At 40.7% G+C, this 23,385-nt stretch overlaps 2 protein-coding genes across 2 annotated transcripts; both read right to left on the reverse strand.

Annotated features, from left to right (window-relative positions):
- Window positions 1–3,062: 3,062 nt before the first annotated feature.
- On the reverse strand, window positions 3,063–5,650 carry tmem236 (transmembrane protein 236; the record flags this gene model as incomplete). Its single annotated transcript, XM_080440516.1, has 4 exons — window positions 3,063–3,700; window positions 4,174–4,297; window positions 5,093–5,165; window positions 5,397–5,650. The coding sequence occupies 4 exons, from the start codon at window positions 5,648–5,650 to the stop codon at window positions 3,063–3,065; spliced, it is 1,089 nt and encodes a 362-aa protein (XP_080296642.1).
- A 721-nt stretch (window positions 5,651–6,371) lies between these two features.
- Window positions 6,372–22,217, reverse strand: stam (signal transducing adaptor molecule (SH3 domain and ITAM motif) 1). The gene is made up of 14 exons (XM_080439637.1): window positions 22,039–22,217; window positions 19,670–19,754; window positions 18,986–19,061; window positions 18,423–18,518; window positions 17,884–18,030; window positions 17,376–17,466; window positions 16,862–17,042; window positions 16,075–16,169; window positions 14,073–14,161; window positions 12,317–12,404; window positions 11,254–11,308; window positions 10,899–11,055; window positions 10,314–10,435; window positions 6,372–10,141 (listed from the first exon to the last, which is right to left on the reverse strand). The coding sequence occupies exons 1-14, from the start codon at window positions 22,076–22,078 to the stop codon at window positions 9,943–9,945; spliced, it is 1,521 nt and encodes a 506-aa protein (XP_080295763.1). The 5' UTR covers window positions 22,079–22,217; the 3' UTR covers window positions 6,372–9,942.
- Between the last annotated feature and the right edge of the window lie 1,168 nt (window positions 22,218–23,385).

The raw sequence follows: 23,385 nt of genomic DNA on the forward strand, positions 1-23,385 counted from the left end.
CCATGCTGGAGCAGGTAACATTCTGCTAGCGCAGAAGACACACAGCCTGAATTCAAATGTGCCTCCAGCTATAGAGCCTCCACCCCTCCCTCCTCAGAAGCAGCGTACCCCCCCCACCCCACCACACGCACGCACGAACGCACACACGCACGCATGCACACACACACACTCACGCACACAGACACACCTCCCTCCGCCAATCAGCTCTCTCCTCTCTCTATCTGCTGCCCTCTCTTTTCCTTCTATCTGACTCTCCCATCTCTGTTCACGTCTGCTGTGATATCATTTTCCCGTGTATCACTCGGAATGTGCCGTGCAAAAGCCATCGCTCTTGTGTGGTGTCTGCGTCTCACGTGCATAATTGTACCCCACAGTGAGTGGGCCGCAGTTTTCTGCTAACCCGTCTGACAAGCATGATTATGTTGAAGCCCACGGCACAATAGTGTGACCATTCAACCCAACAGCGTTGATTTGCATTACCAATTTATGCAGTGTGTCAATTAGTGTCCTGCATTTGATTTGGCATGGAACTGTGTGCCCACTGCTTGCTGGCCAGTGCCAAAAAGGGTTACAAAATGGGTTGTGAGCTTGTAGATTTGCTATTTTCAAAAGATTTTAATACATGTTATACATAATGATACCTTGTGAAACGGGACATTCTGCATAATGAGTACTTTTACCTTTGATACTTTAAGTATATTTTGATACCAATACTTTTGTACTTTTGCACAAGTATATTTTGATTACAGGACTTTTACTGTGTTTCTACATTGCGGTATTGATACTTTTAAGTAAAGAAATGTAGTACTTTTCCCACCACTGCCCCAACCATAGGATGCACAACCCTCAACCAGGGGTTCTAATACTTATACTTTTATACAAAAAGAGATCCTGGTTTGGCAGTTTCCTTACACAGTTTGTCCCATGCAGCATATCCTGTCTCAGCAATCATCGTGACAACCACCACGTGCTCGGTGGGTCGTAATTCGATTAAGTTTTCAAATGTATAAAATATATAAAAATCTTTTGAAAATAGCAGATCTAAGCCAGGGCTATTTTCAAAAGGCCGAAATGTAGGGCTGGTTCATGTATGTTTTGTAATAATAATCAAAATCTACAAAGTCACTAATAACCAAAGTTTTCAAATAATTGTAGTGGAGTAAAAGTACAGACATTTGCCTCTGAGATGTAGTGGAGTAGAAGTAAAAGTACTGAAAATTGGAAATACTCCAGTAAAGTATAAATATACCTAAAAATTGTACTTAAGTACAGTACTTGAGTAAATGTACATAGTTACTTTACACCATTTACACAGAATTTCTCAGTGTGGCACTGTGACAGCGTCTCACATCCAAACACACACACATCAAGATTACACCACACCATTGTGTTGAGTCACAGGCAAAGAGATAAGACTGGATGCAGTTTTGGCACCGCTGAAGACAAAGTGTGGCGACAGAAGTGACAAGACAGAAAGAGAACGTCTATTGATGTGTTACAGATCTGGAATACAAGTTGTGATGTCTTGCATGGTGCCGTTTGTCTTTGCCAGTGAAATTATGTGTGGCAGGACAAGAAGTCAGCTACAGTAGGCTGTATGAAACTAAGTGGAGTTCAATAGCTTAGAGCAGCCAGTATGGACTTTAGATGTAGTATTCTTTATGCCTGCCTATCCATTCTCCTTTAAACCTTTAGATCTGATTGTCTGATTTGGGTTAATTATCTAACATTTTGTATTGACTGCCAGGGGATACTCTCTTGAAAATGGATTCTCCCTCTCTGTTCTTGTGGATTAGTTGCCCCATTGTAAGTGAACTGTATCACTTGTAAAAACATTTAATGTAGTTACTGTTACAGATAACATTGATACACTGGCATAATTCTTATTAAATGTACAAAGAATTTAAACACATTTTTGATAATTGTTCAGAGTAGCGATAAAACATCAATAAATCCTACTTAGATTTTTAAGTTGAGTGAACTGGCTTTAAATTCCTTCAAAGCCATTTGGTATGTCTCCTCTTCAATAATACCAAAGCTTTTGATACAAGTCAAGTTTCTAATGAAATTGAGATACCGTGTTAGTGGGAGACCACATATTTTCCTTTGAATTGTATAGGGTTGTTATTGAGGGTTATATATTATTTAGCATAATAAAAACAATAAAAAGCATGTTGAAAGTTTCAAATTAATCAATATAAATCCAAGTCAAGATATAAGTTATTAGAGACCAAGTCAGTTCTGAAGTCATTTGATATGAGTCAAAATCGAGAAAAGTCAGGTTACTTCACCCCACAAAATACTCCTTTTCTATTAAATAATCACCCTGTGAAGCCTTTTGATTGATTGATTGATTGATTGATTGATTTATTGATTGATTGATTGATTGATTGATTGATTGATTGAATACTTTATTAACAGTTTACAGATAGACAGTGGTACGATTATACAATGGTGCTAAAATGATAATAAAAAGCCCTAAGGGCTTGTTTCCATTGTGATTCTGTGTATTCAATTCATCGAGACATTTAAAGACATACAATAATATACAATAATGTACAAGACATCATCAACACTAGAAGCAATAAAACGTATATGTACAGTAAACAGTTGGGGGGGTTGGGGGGTCATTTCTGGTGTTAAGCTTAGACTTTACAAGGACCAGTAAGAATTGATGGATATTTTCTTTGGCAATTCTTCTACGGTGTACAAGTTTGTTTTTCGTTCGTGTGTCAGACTCAGACTGTTTATACTGGAAGTGTTTCTACATGTTCTTCTAAATGAACATTCTACAATACAACTTTACAAAGAAAAGTCTATTAACTTCTTCGTTTTTGGTTTCTTCAATTTCACCATGAAGGAATGCGACACAAACACAATTCTCCATGATTCAGGGCTTCACAGGCTGAGTAATCAATAAGAAAAAGTTTGTCTCAGGTCTAACATCTCCGACCAACACTGCATCCACCGGGTTGCAATACAATACATAAAGCAACTGCTCAACAGATAATTTCTCTCCTTGTTAAAGAGGAAAAACATGCATATCCAATCCCAAATCCTTGTTAAAACATGCTCTCTCTTTTGAAAATCTTCAGCCTGGTCAGGAATGTAAAGTAGACATAAGTCAGGCACACCAGCAGGTTTTTCATTGGGTACAGAACGGGTGTCACATAACCAAATACAACGATCAGGGCTACCCGCACAACAAAGAAAGGCAGGTCCTGCAGAACAACGCCAGCAGTGGACAACAGGGGGTTCTGGGGTGTAACGATCAGCCTAAGAGTGGACAGGAAGGCTAGGATGAAGATGGGAAACACCCATCCCGAGTAATACACTGAGGTCTCACCCGCCACTCGCAGCATCTCCACCGTGTCCAGCCAAAACAGGAAGCTATCAACAAACACCTCTGACCTTCCATCCCTCGCCCACAGGAAACGCAGCGGGCCGGAGAAGGACCGGGGCCGTGACGAATAGAGGTAGGCAGTGCTGTTGGCGGGCCGTGAGGCAACGGTCGAGTGGCTGTGGGTGTCGTCCTGGTCCCTCCACCCCCCTGTGGTGCTGCCGCCGTTCCTGACTTCTGGCTGGCCCGGTGGTGACCCATTCTGGCCTCTGTCAGAGTACAGCTGGCCCGATACGGTGCTCACCTGTTCCACCAGGTGGGTGAGAACGGGGCCTGGCGAATCAAGGTCCAAGTCTACTCCTGATGCCGGTGACACATGCACACAGGACAGTTAGCTGTGCTAAAATGTGTACATGCTAGGGTAAGACTTGTGACAATATCAATCCTTCTAAATTCATTGCAGTTGAGGTGATTAATGGGACAGTCTGGTGGAACAAATATAAAAGGAAGGCAGATTACTATCAGTGTCTAGGATTACTATCAGTGTCTAGTGATCCCAGAGGAGACATTGTGCAAACTATGTGAGCAGTAGTAGTAGTAATTTAGTAGTAGTAGTTTATTTTGATCATAAAAGGAAAATTCAATATATTCATCATATCATGTTATATCATATCATATGGTTTAGACCAAAAAAAGTGTAGGCTGAAGCCAATGGCTTATTTTGCCTATCCATTTCACATAAAAAATCTAACGTAACGCACTTCAAAACCTGAGCGCATATCCTTCAGTATTGTTGTGCCATCATCAGCGATGCAGGGAAGTGTGGGCCTTACCTTGTCCGGTGAGATTGCATGGGCGAATCCTGTCTATAATATCCACACAGATGAGAGAGAAGAGAACCAAGGAGACAGGCAATTCTGCGAAGTGGTCAAACCTGTGGCCTCCATCCACCTGTACCTATAGCCCATAACGGGTACAAAGCAAATTGAATTGACAGTCAGTAACTATTAAAATGTGGGAATGAAAAAGAATTGAAATTGAAACTATTCAATAGTGATTTGAAAGCATTACAAATGTAATCAACTTTTATTATGTCATAAAACACACAAAGATGTAAATGAATAAACACCTACATCTAATAACATTGTGATGCCAACTCTTTTGTGAGATGCCATTATTTATGCTGTTACAAAATGTTAGAATAAAATGTCATTTATACACAATGCAACCTTTGTGTTTGTGTTTAAACAATTCTCATTCCAGCTAGGTCGGAGAATGGCATGTTGGTTTGAGTTAATGGCCAACCTGTTATGTTCACTATGGGTTACTGAATACCCACATTACTGTCTTGTGACAAGAGGCACATTTCCAATGCATTTCCTCAATTTAGTAAAGTTATCTTTGATCCTTTTCTATGTCCAGTGATGACAACCCCAGGAAAAGTATTGGGTGGGAAAACGTCTATGAGTTTTAATAAGTCAAAGAAACTTCTGAAATTTTGTAGAAGCCTTTCAGACATGATTTTATTTTTTTGGTGCGGCTCAATGTCCCATGTCAGATATCAATGACACATGAATTAATGAACTATAATACCCTGCCAACAACTTCTCTTACACAAGGTAAAGTGGGTTTGTGCCAATGTGGCAATGAACACAATATAGCTCTTGAAGGACCCCAACAGAGCATGACAGAAAACATAAAACCTCCAAATGCTTTTATGTGATATGATGTGATCAGTCTTGACGGTGTTACCTTGGAGCCAGCTATAAAAATGGCAAAACACGGCAGTGTACACAGGAGGACGTAGGCCAATGCAGTTGGCCTCCTGAAAAACAAAATCGCAGTTTCAGTTCATATTTGAATGCTTGTTATCCAAGCACGACCTGTAATCATGTGAACTATATCACATTAACATGCCTTGATTCCTAAACAAACAAAGCTCTGATCCTTCAGAGTTTACATCACATACATATACACCCTGACACAAATACCACTCGTTTTAAAACAATAAATCACAATGAACTCATTTTTGATTGAACATACATCCTCCACTCACCACTGTATGATTTCAGTGATGAACCTGCGTTGCTTCAGGATGAGGTATTTAAGGGGAACCCACACCAACAGGGTCACCGAGGTCACATAGGCGATGGATGCTGCCACCACCAGCCAGTAGGCCGTCAGGTCGTGTCCCCTCACGTCATACATGAGACCCGCAAACCTCTCCATGACCACAAAGACAGGCACACAGAGAGCGGCGAACTGCAGCACCTCGTACAGGATCAGCTTGACCGTCTTCCTTGAGAGCATGGTCCCTGAATTTATGTTCAGATCCTGCGGAGTTAGCGGTCAGAGCTCGGGACTGAAATAAAAAACAAAACAAAAAACAAAACAAAATGACTCCCACAAAAGGAACCAGTGAACCCTTCGCTGGACTCTGCACAGTGACATCGCTTACTTTGCAGTGAAAACCGTCTTCTTTTTTTATTGCTGAGGTAATGAGGTATGCTCGTCATTTTATGAGCTCACAAAGATGAGCACTCCCATCTTGTAACCGCAAGAACACAGGAGTTCATGCTGAGCCCATTGTTCGATTATAAAAGGTGCAAGTGACTGTTACTTATCAGGCAATGTCACTGGGACCTGTCTTTTCACAGAAGCTCCCCAGAGCAGTGAGATGAACAAAACAAGAGGGAAAAAAGCAGCATCAATTCCATAGAAATATCAAACAACTATGAGATAATAAAACCATGTGATAAACACTATAAGAGAGAATTTTGATTTCCACTCATTGGCAACTACTAAATGTAAATGTTTGAGTTAATGAACAGTTAACTCCACAATAGCTGTCACATTTGATCTCCACCTAGTGGTTAAGTACTGTATATGGAGGGAAATATTAAAGAATACTTGTCTATATGATGAATGTAAAGGCAGCATAGCTATTCCTTTCAGTTTTTGTTGTTAACTATAATTAACAAACAGTACCAAACATGAATCAAGCAAAATCAGCATACAATTTCATGTGCATTTGGCCTGTTTTTATTTTATTGTGAATACCAATAAGTAATGGTTAAAAGATTACATATAAACAGCAGGGTACAACGTTAAACAGAACCTTTACAATAATTACTGTTGTATTTTTTTTGTTTAACATAAAAACAGGCAGCATCTCATTTCTGTACAACAAAGTTACATCAGGGGCTGCAGTCCATTGCCATCAGTTGTGGTGCAAAACAAAAGTGACACAATTGAGATGAACTGGCTCGTGGTCCCATGGTTCCTTGCTACATGTACATGAACCTCCCTCTTTGATCAAACAGATAGTTAACACTGACATTATCGCATTTCGCAGAAGGCAGCAAGCTGTGTTTTTATCTCGTCAGATCTCTGCAACTGCAATGCTTAATCTACAGGTTCCTGAGCAGACAGCAGCCATAGGTTTGCAACTTGAGAGTTACAAACATTTACGTGAAGAAGGGCGTTTTGTATTCTTAAGGCGGAGGCGAAGTGTAGAAGCATGCTTGAAGGGTAATTTGAGAGAGAAATTGAGACGATACAAGTCTAAATTGTGGACTGACGTCCGCAGTCGTTCCAACTGCATATCAATTCAAATGTGAAAACGTTTCCATGAATGCATCATTGAGCATCGAATGGATACAATGGCAGTCGAGGTTACGCCTAGAAAAAGAAAAGAAAAAAAGAAAAAGAAAAGATAAATAGAACCAAAATCAGAATTCACATTAATTCTATGGTCTAACCCTTCAATACATATATGTGAAAACAAAGTCTTTCTAAAATAGCTCATTACATTTTTGTATCAACATAAATTAACAAAGAAAAGAGACATAAAACTGTACATGTTATTTCATCTCGCGACAAGTTTTGATGTCGCTCTGTTAGCTGACTGTTTTGAATGTTTCTTCTATTTTTCGTTAAGGTAAATTTCATGCTAGAAGTGAAATATAGAAAATTCCAAGTTCTATTCCACAGTACCCCCATTTCATGTCAACAGAGCTGCTCCAGAATGTGTCGACTTGATAACACAAGTACAGTCCTATATAGCTCAGCTTATACTAAGCTGAGCAAACGCCATAGAATCAATATGTAACTTGTTTTATGCACCTAGCTTTAATTATGCACCTCAACGCTTGTCACGTTTAAGAGAAAATGTTTGAAATGTATATGGGGATTTCAAACGACTCCATTAATTGACCCCCTACAGTACAGTAACAGCTCCTGGATATAGCATCTAACGGACAAACACAGAGAAATCTCCACTTTCTCACATAAGCAATTTAAATATACAACTAAGTTAGGTAGAGTACATATACCTCATGTCTCTCACCACACACAATCACACCATGTACTGTTTGTGCATTTAAAATAGCATAACAATAATCAAAATATAAATTAAAATGCACAAAAAAAAAGAAAAACAGTATCCATTTTCTTCAACACTGACTTGAGCGACCTTGGAGGATTGAGATGGCTCAACTTTTAGTGGCCACGACTATGGTGGGGTTTTAAGGGCTGAAACATGCTTCCGCGAAAATACACGTGAAGCTCTTGCCGTACGGACGCAGGGGTTTCTAGGTAAACGTAGCTCACATGCTCGGTCATTGGACTCAGCACAAATCTAGAATTAAACCTTGTTTATTTTAAACACAACCTTTATCAGTTACTTCACTCTTTAGTTCACAGTCGCAGTACTCTACAGGCTTCAATGCAATCAAAACCCAGCTACTGTCATCTCACGTCTCGTCTTTGTGTATTACAAAACACTGCATTGCAATACAACAAGCACATTTATTTGTTTAAGATCAGGTTTCCATGGTTGAACATGGGTTTCTATAGATTTATTTATTCAGTTTTCTGAACATCTCAGATTGCTGAATGCAACATGTACACACGTTAGTGTACATGCGAGTATGTCAGCAGACAACCTGTGCGTACATCGGCTCGTGCATGTTTGCAGGCGCGGAAGCATGTTTCAGGCTTAACACAGTCCCTGACAGGCAATAGCTGGAGCCAACTATTAACAATAAGCCTTCACATCTAGGATTGCTCAGCATTGAAGGATGAAACTGCAGTGAGAAAAAACAACAAAAAACACTGTAAAACAAAACAATAAATGTTTCTAATAGGTAAACAAGCATCAATTTTGATGGGTCACCGCTTGGAGAGGGGTTTGGCATGAGGGTATTCTGTCAATTCATACACTTTGGCTTTTACACAGCTGACACTCCTTCTGTTCACACTGCAGAAATCACCTTTAAGGCTGAGCAAAACCATGTCACTTAGAGAGCCGTTGCTACCGTGTGGCAACACGATACGGGCTTCAAGGGGGCTTCACTATTGGTTTAGTACAGTATTTACAAAAGGTGACGTGCATGCTCCAATTTCTTCATCGTTTCCTTTTAATTCCTCTTCTAAAAAAAGTGTCTTCAGTTTTCAGTACTCCTGCAGCTGACGACATACACAGAATGTAGTAGCCTAAAATGTTCTGTCACTAAAAGCAGTGTCCTTTTCTTTTCTCCCCGAAAAACAAAAACAAAAACCAAAGGGTAATGTTAAGCAGTTGATGGCCTCCTTTCTTTGTGATGTGTGGGATAGCACTGCAAGGTGAGTAGGAAGGCATGCTGGAGCATACCAAGAATGTTAGAGTGTGCGTGTGTGTGTGTGTGTGCATTTGTGTATGATAAAACGCATAATTGCTGAGACTGTCTATGTCAACTGGTGAGATGGAGTGCCTCTTTGTGTGTGCACTTAACTTTTATACATGTGTCTTTAAGTTGCTGTATAGCTGCGTGTAACTGCAGTTTGACAGTGTGTTCTGTGTACAGTAGTGCCAGTGTGTGTGTGTGTGTGTGTGTGGTGTGTGCAAAGTCTGCGGGTGTGCGCATCAGACTTGGGTCAAACAGTACTTGTGTGTTTTTTATCTCACTTAGGCCAGTGGTTCTCAAAGTTGGGTCCAGGGACACTCAGGGGTTCCTTGAGGGGTCCAAAGGGACCCTTAACAGATCTGTAACTCTGAGAGTTATGGGGGTCCAAGAACCATTGGCTAAGGCTACAGTTCCACTCGTCCCACTGGGAGCTCATCATCCTCCTCACATAAAGAGGATGTGACAGATCTGGGTGCATCAACACAACGTACCCACTTTGTGATCAGATCTTTAAAGTAAGATTTGGAAGTGGCCCTGCTCACATCGTGATTGAAATTCTACACCTACGGCGTATGCAATCCAGCCACTGCTTAGCCTATGAAACTTCCGATCCAAATAACCTTGCCTTCTAAAACCTTAATTTTATTATCAGATGTTAATAATAATAATAAAAACAATCACATATAAATACAGTGATATTAGAGCTGTAACCTTACAGACAATTTATCACAATCTACAAAGTACAAGTTACAGAAAAGTATTGGATATTACTCATACTCTATCTGTGACTGACAGAAAGTGTCCCAAGAGGGTATAGTCCACCTACTTGAGTTGAAAACACCTCACTAAGAATGATCCACAACTACGATTTGACCCAGGACAGATGTGCAAGTTCATGTGTGTATGCGTGTGGGGAGGATGACCTCTGGTGGGGGCCTATAGCAGGGCTTTCTCTGGATAGGGGGCCTGCTGGGTGTCTGTACTCTGGCCATGGGGGAGACTGTAGTTTGACGTTTGGATGATGCCTGCGGGAGCGGGACCAGGGGCGCTCTGATAGGAGTGGACATCTGCCGGAGCCATGTTGCCTGGAGCCGCGCTGTAGACAGGCGGCTGGCCCATGTACATGTGAACATCACTTGAGGAAAGAAGCACACAACATCATTATCAACAAGGTGTCGTCTTTACAATTTGTACACGGCGCCTATAAAGTCAAAGCTGTCATTTTGCCAATAAATGGCAAGAATCTAATGGGACATATAGGACTGTGTTGAGGGAACGGCTAGAGAATGATAAGCGTGCTCACTCACCTGGGGGCTGGCTGGCAAGGCATGGGGGCAACAGCTTGTAGCTGCTCCATGGGTACATTGTAACCTGGCACCCCCGTGCCACTCATGGCATAAGAGCCTGTAGCAGGCTGACCTGCATACACCTGTGGAGACACATCAGGACATTAACGCAGACACATTTAAAGGACAACTTTGCTGAAGTATTAATCCTTAATATTTCTTCCTTGTTGAAAGTTTGTAGCAATAACCATTCAATCTAAAATATTTCTGTCTTTCTTTATTAGCTTCCATTGCAATGGAAGCTAGCATATAGAGAAAGACCCTGCATATAAAGAAAGACCACCATGGTGGTGGCGGCAGGGGTCTGCCATTCCTGGCTAATTTAACTCAAAATGTCAATGGAAATGATCAATGCACGGAAAGGAAATACTGCACATTGAATGCAGAACCTGTTGGTTATAATCAGCTACACATTTAACCACCAACGCGGTTTAGATTTAATTTTGAGCAGTGTAGGTCGGATCCGTTTTATTGGGTCGCCAATTGGCAACCTAAACATTCTAACTGATCAGTATACTGGTGGCAGCTAAGTCAAGTGAACCTTACCTGTTGAGCCGCAGGGTTTGGAGGTTGCTGCATGTAGTACTGCTGGCTCTGTAGCTTGGCGTACATTGCGTAGACCGGGTCTTCATTCATCAGCTTGGCATACAGCGACAGGGCCTCCATTACCTTGACGTTCAGATCTGACATCTCTGAGTGTTTTCTGAATAAGTAAACACAATCCCATAGTAAACACATAGTATAATTTCCATCAGAAATGTGTCTTTTACATCAGAAGGAGGTTGAATTAAAGAGCTGTTGTGAGAGATGTCCTTGTAAAATAACTAACAGATGGGGTTTATTCATTAATTGGATCATGATCATTAAACTCAAATGATGCTGTATTTAATGCACACTGTACCTGTCTATATCCTCTAACTTCTGGTCAATGAGAGGCCCCATCTGGTTGCAGGCACCTGGGATAGATAGATCATATAGATATAGAGTTAGTTGGAACTTCAGATCTTAAATCATAAATTAATCCACCTTCCCTATCAATATATAAATATAAATATAAATAAAATAAATAGAAATAGATCTGTCCCAGTGGATTGGCACCTGCCCCCTTCTCCTGTGTTAACCCATTTGTATGCCTGTTGTTGCCTCACTAATACTGTTAGTTCACACTGGCAGACAAAGTTACAGGCTACCATTAATTTTCAATGGAAGCCAGCTTCATGAAGATACAATGTGACGACCTACATTTGTAGCTGCTACAAAATCTACAAAGCTACAATCCAAGTTGAACTGGCTTCAATTGCAGCTACAACACTAGGAGTTGTTTAATAATTTCCACTCACATTCTCTCTTCATACAATTCTTGCTTGTAATGGAGGGAAAACCAGGAATTTTCCGCCAGCCAGTTCTGTGTTTTTATCCCCAAGCTTTATATTTTCTTTTACATTTTTCTAGCTCGTCTGACGTTGCGTTGCTTTGTAGCTTTGTAGGTTTTTGTAGCTGAGCGCAGCATTATCTGATGATGGCCTGCCCTCTTTGCTCTTAAATCAGCAGCTGTTGCCACTTGGCAGTAAAAAGGTCACTGATAGTGGGACAAGTGCTCTTCCTCATGGACCTACTTGCAGACTATACCAGTGTCAGTTTACTTTGTGTGGATTATGCGCTGACATTTTGCACCTTAATCCCATGTACATTTTTTTTCTTCTCGCACCTTAACTAACGTCCACAGTATATAGTGTACAGTATACATCAACTGCTATGCTCACGCACCTTTATATCTAACCTCAGGTACTATGTGTAAATATGTAGATAATTTGTTTGTTTTCTTTGATTGATCTCTCTTCCCCCTTGCCCCCCTTCTTCTTCCCTTAAATTTTTTTTTGTGGAAATAACAAAATGATAGAACTAATTTCACCCACTTTTTTACTTCTGTAAATCTGTGACGTGACAATAAAGCTGATTCTTACCTTCAAGTTGTAGTAACTCTACGGCGTCTGACTGGTTGTCTGTGGGATCCGCACTCTGAATCATCTGCAATAGCTGATCCATCTTCTCCTGAACATTTTCACAAGAAAGTTTTCACGTCAACATTTTGGACCTGATGCTTGAGTTCACTTCTAAAGTGCTATAAATCCACAATAAAAAAACAACAGTAGTACAATGGACCACAATTGAAACCAGCCCCGTCTGGCTTTTTGTGTCATCCTTTTAGCATAACCTTTGACTGTGCTACCTGTACTGTTAACACATTCACTGCCAGGGGCTTTCTAATGCTGGCAGGTAACTTCTGCCAGCATTTTTAAGCATTCTGACTAATTTTTCAAGAACCACAGAATATTTATCTCCAGTATGATCGATCCCCTGATGGTTGCTAATCACGGAGGAAATCACTGTGCTTTCGTGAGAAAAAAAAATGTCACCAGTCAATAGCCACGGATTTGAAAACCCCAGACATCGTGCCATGTTCTCACCAAACAGAAGCAATTTCAGGAATTTCAGCAACCTACAGTTATGGACTGCCAGTTAGTTCCCAGAGCCAACCCTCACAAGAAAGTAGACAGTTTTATTATGTGAAATTGGATGGCATCCATCTTTCAGAGAGAGTTCAAATTATAGAGCCATCACATTACTCAGCCTTCCTGGGAAAATCTACGCTAAGGTGCTATAAAGGAGGATCCGGCCAATAGTAGAACTTAAGATCCAGGAAAAACAATGGGGATTCCGTCTTTGGTCGTGGAATAACCAACAAACTCTTTACTATTGCAACGATCCTGGGAACATGTGTTTTGTGGATCCGGAGAAGGCGTATGACCGGGTCCCCCAGGAGAGACTGTGGTAGGTGCTGCGGGAGAATGGGCTGAGTGGCACTCTACTGAGGGCAGGGTCCCCACACATTTTTAGCAATGAATTTCCAAAACTTTTCCAAAACTTTTCCAGAATATTTAGCCCAATTTCCAGGCCTATAAAACAATCATTCAGCGCAATAATGTGTCTCTTACTCCTATGTACAATGCCCAAAGATAGGCAGTGTAGCTAAAATAAAGCACAGAATATAAAATAGTACAATTTCATTCAACATTTCGTGCAAAATTAGGGCATAGTGACCCTGCGAGCGAAAATAGGAGGGGTGGACGACGTCGTTGCACGGTTCGTTGTCGCTCGCGGTAGGTCAGGACGGTCTCATTCAAAAACATGTATTTTAATGAGATTTCATCGCCCGCTCGCTTCGCATCAAGTCGCATCGCTGGCAGTGCGGATGGGGTGTTACACAGCCCGTTCGGCGAAAAACTACTTATGTTACATATTTTGTGTAATGTTATACATGTTTATGAAAATGTTTTGTATTAAAAAAAATCAATAGCCAAAAACAATGCATAGCCAAATATTTTTCCAGGACCCTTGATAAATTCCAGGACCTTTGATCAATTCCAAACCTTTTCCAGTACTGGATTTTTTAAATTTTTATTTCAAAATATTTCCAGGAATTTCATGACCGTGGGGACCCTGTGAGGGCCATATAATCTCAGTACACCTAAAGCAAGTGCAGTATCCACTGAACACTGCATTGTGATTTGTGTGGATTCGTTCACAAAATGTGAATTACTGTAATTAGCTAAAGACTGGACAGGGAGGCCATGCCGTTAAGGAATAAAATGTTATAGCTATATATACAATATATTTAACACCCACATGCAAGGAGGAAAAAAGCACTCAGTCTCTTACCTCATCTATATATACAGGCTCTGGTTCAGGCTCGATTGTCTCCACCTGAATATCTTCACTGAACTGCACTGACTTCTTCTCTGTCTTCACTGTAGATTTACAGAGAACAGTTATTGAAAAAAGGCACAAATACATTATTGATATAAATCACATCCCAGATCTCTATTTATTTATTTATTTAAAAACAATTATAAACCTTAAGGGGCTGTGTCCACCGAGGCGTTTCACCCCGGGCTGAAAACAGAAAGGCGCTTGCCTAAAACACTTCGAAACGCTTGACTTGAAAATATTTTAGCTGTCAGCAAGCAGATAAAAACGGCACACGTCAATGCGCGAGCGCAAAATAGATGCTCAGCGCCTCGTCACACTGCTGGGGTTTCCAAAAAAAACAGCGCTCCGATTTGGAAACAATTTAAAACATACACTCAGGAAGAAAAGAAAATTGTTAAAGGTAGGGTAAGTGATATTTTTTGGTTAAAACAAAAAGTATTTTGTTAAAAGGTTAAAATACTATATTCTGATAGTACTCATTGCTATAGAGTGTTTTTTCAGTAACCGATGTCTCCCTGTCTCTCCAGCTCTTTAATAAACAGAAAATACATCTTTCGGTAGGTGTCAAAACTCTCAGCCAATCAGGAGAAAGTACAAATTTTTAAGCTTAATTTGTATAGTGTTCCAGTTCCAATTTTGTCTGCTAATTTCTTAGTGTCATCACTTCCAATTTCACTTGTTTAATCTGTATCCTGATTGAGTTCTCTATCCTGATTGGATATAATTGGAAATGAAACTGAAACGAAAATGCATTTTCTGTTTAATAAAGAGCTGGAGAGACAAGGAGACTCCTAATACTGAACAAACACTCTATAGCAATGAGTACTATCAGAATATAGAGCCATTTAACACTTATTTTAACCAAAGAAAATCACTTACCCTACCTTTAAATAAACATAAGCCAGTTCAGTCATCCTTTGTTGCTGATATATGATGTCCTGACTGTATCTCCTCATTACTCTCCCTCATTGCTCTCTGACAGTCAGTAGTCGAGGCTACTCTGACTTGAATGAAAGAGGAGAAACAGTAAAGATAAAAGTAAAATGTAGACATAAATCATCTTTAAAAAATGCATACCGTTTCCCCTTGAGAGGGGTAAAACAATATGTATATCTGTTTTATATTTTTATGATGCTTTTCCTTTTTTAGATGCAGCTGCAATAAACCTACAGCAGAATGCTGGAATGATCAAAACAGCATTTTGAAAAACCCTGGCCAAAACAGACTTTAATTTCCCTTTGTTTTCAAAGGCAGCGTTGATATTATCAGTGTAATTGGTTCCACTTCCCGCCTGTATATAAAATATCAGTTCCATCTACTTTTCTATCTGACCAGAACTCTTACCTTTTAATGTAGAGAACAGTTAATAATGTAGGGGCAGGAGTTTGACTCTATGATTGCAGTCACCAGATTAAAGAAAAAACATTTCCACACTTGTGGGAGACTGGACGGGTCACTGGACAGGTGTTGAGACGAATGAGACAAACAGGCAACGTGAAAAGAAAGGAGTATTCGTGCACACTGTCTTCGACTTGCATATCACTTTATTAAAGTGCAACGTTTCGGTCAATTGAAACATCAAAAGGAGTAGTTTACCACAAAAATTACTTATTTTCTATCAATTACACACCCCATGAAGCATTGAATTCATGGAGATGTTTTAGTTTTTGTCGAATTCCTAAGCCAATAATTTGATTACCAGCGGAAAGATGCTAATGTATCCGGGAGGACACTCAAAGGAGTCTCTTTGAGTCTCCTACCAGAATTACACCCGATCATCAAATTATTGGCTCAGGTAAAAAATATAAATAATCTCCACGAATTCAAGATTTCATGGGATGCGTAATTGATAGAAAATAAGTCATTTGAACCCTAATGCAGGGTGAATTTTGCAATCCATCAGGCACAAGTTGGTTTCCTGCCCTGACTACTAGTATGCAAGTGTACTTACTCATTTCAGGCTCGGCAGTGAGGTCAGCAGTGACAAAGTTTGATGGGAAAAGCCCAATTCCCTGGTATGTTTCCCCTTTCCACCAGTTGGGGTCACTGTAACAACATGGACAACATTCTTAGACGCGCACCAGAAAATATAATGCAAAACATTACTTTCAGACAGATTTAAACCATTGTCTTCCAAAACAGCAGTCTACAAGACACTTAACCGAGTAGCTTGAGAGTAAATTATATGTGTGCTTCTGTGTGTGTGTGTGTGTGTGTGTGTGTGTGTGTGTGTGTGTGTGTGTGTGTGTGTGTGTGTGTGTGTGTGTGTGTGTGTGTGTGTGTGTGTGTGTGTGTGTGTGTGTTCACACTCTCGGTGCATGCATTTGTGGTTGCCGTAAAGGGCAGAAAACTTCTTATTTTTTCTCCCATCAGCCACAGTGGCTGACTGATTAAAAAGAATCACCTGCAAGTTACCGTATTTTACTAGTCAAATGGGCTTTTTCTTTAATAATACGAGACCTTTGATTACCTGCCCAAGTGGCTGGTAATTTGGAGCAACTTGCCCACACATAAATAGATACTTGGCCATCAGCCATATTATGGCTGATGGCCAAGTACGTATATTTCCCTGAGTGTGTGTGTGTGTGTGTGTGTGTGTGTGTGTGTGTGTGTGTGTGTGTGTGTGTGTGTGTGTGTGTGTGTGTGTGTGTGTGTGTGTGTGTGTGTGTGTTTATTTGATGCATACTGTATAACACACACGTGTAGCTGTGTGTTTCTGCTTGCACATAACAGTTCACCTGTCATCCAGGATGGTGATGATCTCTCCGGATTTGAAGGTGAGCTCATTGTCCTCGGCGGCCTCAAAGTCATAGATGGCGCGCACCTTCCTGCCTTGTTGCAGGCTGGTGGCGTTGGGGTACAGGCCGGACAGAGACGTCTGGGGCTGCTGCCGCTGCTCCTTGAGTGACAACTCAATGGCTGCAAGCAGACCAAAAAGGTGTGAATGTGTGTGTGTGTGTTATTGCATATACAAAAAAATATACCCCAAAATATACCCCGTCTACAATCTCACAACGCACCCCATGGCAATGTATTGTGAGCTTGCGGATTTGCTATTATCGGTGAGCGCCACCGGTGCACAACTAAGTATAAATTAACTTAAGCATATTTGGGCCCTGGATAATTTCCCTGGAGATTGTTGTACTGCTGCAATAACCCCTGTGGCATTTCAGTTAACATAGATAATATGTGTCTATGCACTGTGGGCGGTGAGAATTATTTTAATGTAATGGTATGTGGATGTCCCTTTACCTTTGGCGAGGTCTTCCTCTTCCTTCTTGTTTGTCGAGGTGGAAGGATCTTTTGCCACTAAAGCCGGGCTTGCTTTTGCTTGCTCTGCAGCCTGGAAAAACAATAATCTGACGCTCAGGCAAACCAACACATCTCTGAGAAGCAAATAAATACAGGACTCTCATCTCTCTCTCCTTGCTTATCCAAAACAAACTTGCACACAAAACAAAGAATTACTCTGTGCAGTTTTTCTCTGCAAAGTTTAAACCCATGCTGGAGGAAACATTCAGTAAGGCAGTGGTTCTCAAAATGGGGTCAAGAATTACGATAATAGCGTCACAATCAGTTTAACTACTTTAACCCTATTTTATCTTTGATAGGCTATTTTTGACCCAAAATCCCAAATCTGTTCTTATGGGGGTCCCTGGCACTACATCTTTTCAGATGGGGGTCCGTGGCCAAATACATATACATTTGGGGGTCCTTGACATGAAAACGACTGCCATAAGGCATTCACGCACCCACACACCTGGGAGCCCACAGCGGGGAAGGTGACGCCTTGCTCGCGTAGATTCTTGATCATGGCGGAGATGAGGCTGAGCTGGGGGTCGTTGCGGAAGTCCTCCGCCCACTCTACCATCAGGGCCTTCAGTTTCTCACACACTTTTGGGTGGCCCTGGAAACAGACGTGAAAGTTTCATATGAAGACAGGACCATACCAGACTCTGACATGTTCAGTACATTTCAGTACTTGAAATCGTGCTTCAGACGGGTAATCCAACACGAAATATATAATTGCAGTTGTTTAATGCTACAAAGTAATTAGGATACCAGCTAAACCTTGTATCTATCTAAATAAAATGATATGTCAATTACATTCTCTTACTTGGTCTCAAACACTATATGCCACATGCATTTTTGCACATGCACCCACACACAAACAATCCATCGCATGAATGGCATTGGGAGCAGAGTGTGAACTTAAATATACCTATAAGACAAACGATTAAAAGGAACTTGTATGTATTCAACTACAGAGAATAGTGTTGTATGAAACTGATGACAGACCTTATTTAAGACATTGCTGACTTCACTCGCAAACTCCCTGGAACACACCTCTAAATGGAATATTTTCCCACAGTTTGAAACACAGGCACCAAGTAGCTGTGGAAAGAAACCAGGGGAGATACTTCATTATTCTTAAAATTTAAATCATTGAAAAAAAATTGGGCCATACAAAGTCATAGTAAGAACTACCAAGTTGGTTATGTTAATGAGCCTTGGCCCTTTATCCATTAAGGGTTAACCACTTAAACCCTATACTTAATTGACAGGGGTCCCCCAGGGGTCCATCCTTGGTCCCCCCCCAGGGCGTTGTCTACACCACATGTCTTCACAGAATATTGTCAATCTACAAGCTCACAATGAGGACTGTGTGCTTTTAGATCAGCTATTGTTGCCGAATGTTCGCCTATTATGACATAATGCTCAAAATAGAACCCCAGTTCAAGTTTAACCACTTGAACTGGGGTTCAAGTGTTTAAATAAGGTTAGATGAGTGGTTTAATACGTCTGTTCCATGCAGTCTGTTGCATAAACACGGTAATAAGCAACAAAGCTGGTCTGCTCACAGTCAGGGCCTGCATGGCCACATGGGGATCCTTGTGGTTCACTCTTCTCATTATAGAGCGGAGACATTCTTTAGGCCTGGAATGAGAACAGTAGGGATCAAAGGTTTATGGAGACCCTAACCGCTTGGAATGCACCAGAGGACAATCTGCACAAGTTAAATGACTATATTCAATGTACTGTAAGCCAGTGGTAAAGTTGTTGAGCTCAAGGTCGAATTATGAATATTAGACTATGTATTATTAAGGAATCAGCTGGCACAAACTGATTTAATATTACAACATGTTAGTGCCATTCGTTATTGTGACTTTAAAAAAAGGTCCCATGCCCTTATCTATAATACAATGTGAAAGCTGCAATAACCTAAATAATATGTTCATAAAAATACATCATTTTGGGCCACTGACCCCTTTGAACACCCAAACTGTACACAGGTCATAGAGTAGAGAGTTGCAGAGTTTAGTCTTGGTAACAGACAAAACCAACACATGTTTCAATTCAGAGGAAATGCTGTGATATTAACACCATAGCATAGATAGAACATTGTTTTTTCACTGAGTATATATTTTTCCACCACCCCTACTACTATCATTTAGTCCAATCCCAAAATTAACCTTCGATCACACATTCTTCCGGTGTCAACCTTAGATAACATGCACAGCAAGTCTGAAGTAAGTTGAACTAACCCAGTGCGAGAGTGTCCTATCTTATCACAGATGTCCAGAATGAGGCCCCAGTCCTCCGCTGTGTTCATCTCACTGGTCGCTTTCTCTGCAGGGCACAAACAAACACATCACTGTAATGTTCAAGTTGAGATCGCTTAACACTTAAATCAGTGGTTCTCAACCTTTTCGGGCCGCGACCCCCTAAAATAATCATAGTTGAACTGAGGACCCCTCAAAATAATCATATTTGAACTAGGGACCCGACAAAATAATCATATTTTAACTGGGGACCCGACAAAATAATCATATTTGAACTGGGGACCCCCCACCCTGACAAACACTTTGAATTGTAGGAGTTGAGGCATTACATTTAGTTTGACTCGAATATTGTGAAAATAGCCGATCTACAAGCTCACAACGCCTCGAGGCGTTGTGAGCTTATATTCTTATATTATTTGACAATTTGGCCAATGTTGGACCAGTATAGTTTGTTGATAACTTTTGATTAAAGGGAATGGTCTTTTTTCATTTCATTAAAAAAGAATGGATTAAAAAAGTCCTTAAATTGTGACTTTACTGTCACACAGCCCCCCCCCCTCCTCCTCAAGTGGGGACCCCGACCCACAGGTTGAGAACCACCAACTTAAATGACCTGACACTACACTAAATATTTCTGCAGAAATTAGCTGATCTAGGCTTGTTGTCGAGCTGCTATTTCTGCTGAATGTTGTTCGCCCTAGAATAGGAACGCTAAGGCTCAATTAGTTAAGCACAATTGATTTGATATCCAGTCATGAGTGATGCAGTTATGTATGTTCTTCTGATAGCTATGTTCTGACAAGAGAAATGCATCAGCATCTGTGCATGCGCGCCCACACACACACACACACACACACACACACACTCTCTCTCTCTCTCTCTCTCTCTCTCTAAGGCAGTGGTTCTCAACCTTTTCAGACTGTGACCCCCCAAAATAATGATATTTGAACTGGGGACCCCCCCCCCCCCCAACCCTGACAAGCACTTGGAATGTAGGAGTTGAGGCATTACATTTAGTTTGACTCGGTTCCACAGAAAAATATCGAGAAAATTGCAGATATCAAATCTTTCTTATATTATTTGACAATTTGGCCAATGTTTGACCTGTGTTTGGTATAGGTTGTTGATTATTTTTGATGCAGTAATGGTCTTTTTCTTTTTTGAAGTATTAATTAGGGTCCTAAAAGTCCTTAAATTGTCACTTCACTGTCATCTGGGGACCCCCCCCACCCCCCAAAAAAAAGAAAGAAAATCATGTAGGGACCCAACCCACAGGTTGAGAACCACTGCACTAAGGCAGGCACATTGTATGACACAACTCAAAAATCAGTCCAAAAGAATAGTGATATAGATTTGATGAGTGGTAAACCACTTCCCACAACAGAGATGAGAACGGAAGAGGAGTGCATGATATAATGGTTTCACACACTAACCACATCCTCTTTCACTTCCCAGCAATAATGGAACGTGTCATACTTATCAGATGTAAACAAGATAGTTCACTCAGTCATGACTGGATAGATATATCAAAGCAAACAAGACAGTTGGGGATGGGGATGGGGACTGTTTTGTACTATTATTAGTACAAAACAGTCCCCATCCCCTTATTTTTCTTTTGTTGATCTCTTTTTTAATGTAAAGCACTTTGGGCTGCATTTGATGTCATAAAAGGTGCAATACAAATAATGGGGTAAAGAAATTATATATATTATTATTATTATTATTATTAACAAATCAACAAAAGAGTAGTCGGTCGGCTAGGTTATAGCTAACTGACGATCCAGATTACACCACAGGGCAGAACAATCTATTAAACAACATCTATCACTTGAATTACAACAGTAAATGACTTGTATCTATCCGATTGTATTTGACTAAGTGATGCACAAGGTATGCACAAGGTGTCCACAGGTGACCACAGGTGACTGTTAACGTTCCAGAGCTGCTGCTGCTGATCAGCTGGAAAACACAAACAAAGCTGTCCTCACGGTAACCGGAAGCCTCGCCCCAAAACACAGTCGCACCCATTTCTTTCCGCGGACCGCTCACCACCAAGCGGTTCTTGTATTCTTATATTCGTTTTACAGAGGTTTAGGTTAGGAAATAAGGTTAGGTTTAGGCATAGTTTTACTGAGGCTAGTTTTAGGAATAAGACTAGGTTTTGGCACAGTTTTACTGAGGTTAGGTTTAGGCATAGTTTTACTGAGGTTACGTTTGGGAATATGGTGGCAACCATTCCGAGGTCACCGGAATTGGTCCAGGGCGAGCATGTTTTGGGGCGAGCGTTCTTGTACTCGTTCTCACAGCTACATTAGCCGCTAGCATTAATAGCTATAAGTCTCTCAACTCACCAACATCTTGATCAAACGGGTTGGTGGCGAAGAGAGGCATCGCTGAGGTGTTGACAACAACGACAGATTCCGCCTTCTTCCCGTGTGTTTGCTTCCCCGTTCGCTTCTTATTTGACGCGATACAAAGACATAGTAAAGATCACTTTGTAAGACATCAAATGTAGATGTTGCTGCTATTAGAATCTACAGAGTCACTCCTCTGCCAGGGCCAGGCAGACAGCAGTGTTGCCAGGTTATGCGAGAGAAACAAGCAACCATGTCTATGAAAACAAGCTCTAAGGAAGGCCACATGAGCACAACCGATTCTACAAGCTCACAGTGAGCTTATAGATCTGCTATTTTCAAAGAAAAATCTTGGAAAAAAGGGAAAATGTAGAAATATTTTCAAATCAACACAATCTTGTATGACCTATGGGGGTCTCTGGCACAAAATATTTTCAGAAGGTTGGGGCTACACAAATACATATCTCCTTGACATGAAAATGTTTGAGAAACCACCGGTTTAAACAACATTTAGGAAACAAGCCCAAATAAGCATATAATAAGCGGACATGGCAACACTGTCAGGCAGACAGACGGCAACAAGCTAAGCATGCTGGGTAAACGGAGCGCGTCACCAACAACACGTCTAGACGTAATCTCGTGTAGTCAGATTACGTCTCTACTAGCCCTGATCATATATTATATCATATGTAGCCCTGATACATGATATGGCAGATGACCGTCTTGTGATCCATAGCTAACTGTAGCCTTGGATTAAGACTATAATGTATTGTATCGAGTCCATGACTTTTACTTTAGTATCTTAGATATGAAAATGTTAAAATTGATAAAATAAATCTCTGATAGTCTTGATCTAAGGCTAGGATAATTACGTCTCTTCTAGACCAATGGTTCTCAAACTTTTACATTTCAAGGTCTTCTTTTAAAAGACCACTTCACCCATTTTCAACCTATTTTCATATAATTGGTCCTCATGCTCATTACAATGTGCAATGTGGTACCATTTTTGTCTACTCACTCCGTGTCTCAGAGGAGGGCTAGCTGTGGACAGATCAGAAACCCTCTTACCACCAGTGACATCATTGATGGGGAATCCAAGCTAATAGAAACTGCAGGCTTTCTATTCCTGGAAAGTTAGCATGCTATAATAGAAGCCATTGTTCACTTGTTAATACAAATACAATTAAAAAAGTGCCTAACGATGATGTCACTGGTAGGCGGGTTTCTGAACTGTCCACAGCCGTCCTATGAGACACAAACCGAGACACAAACCGATCATTTTATCATGAGCATTAGTGAAGACCAATTATATGAAGATAGGTTGAAAATGGGTGAAGTAGTACT

The sequence above is a fragment of the Gymnoscopelus braueri genome (assembly GCF_963280865.1).
Source record: "Gymnoscopelus braueri genome assembly, chromosome: 10".
NCBI lineage: Eukaryota > Metazoa > Chordata > Actinopteri > Myctophiformes > Myctophidae > Gymnoscopelus > Gymnoscopelus braueri.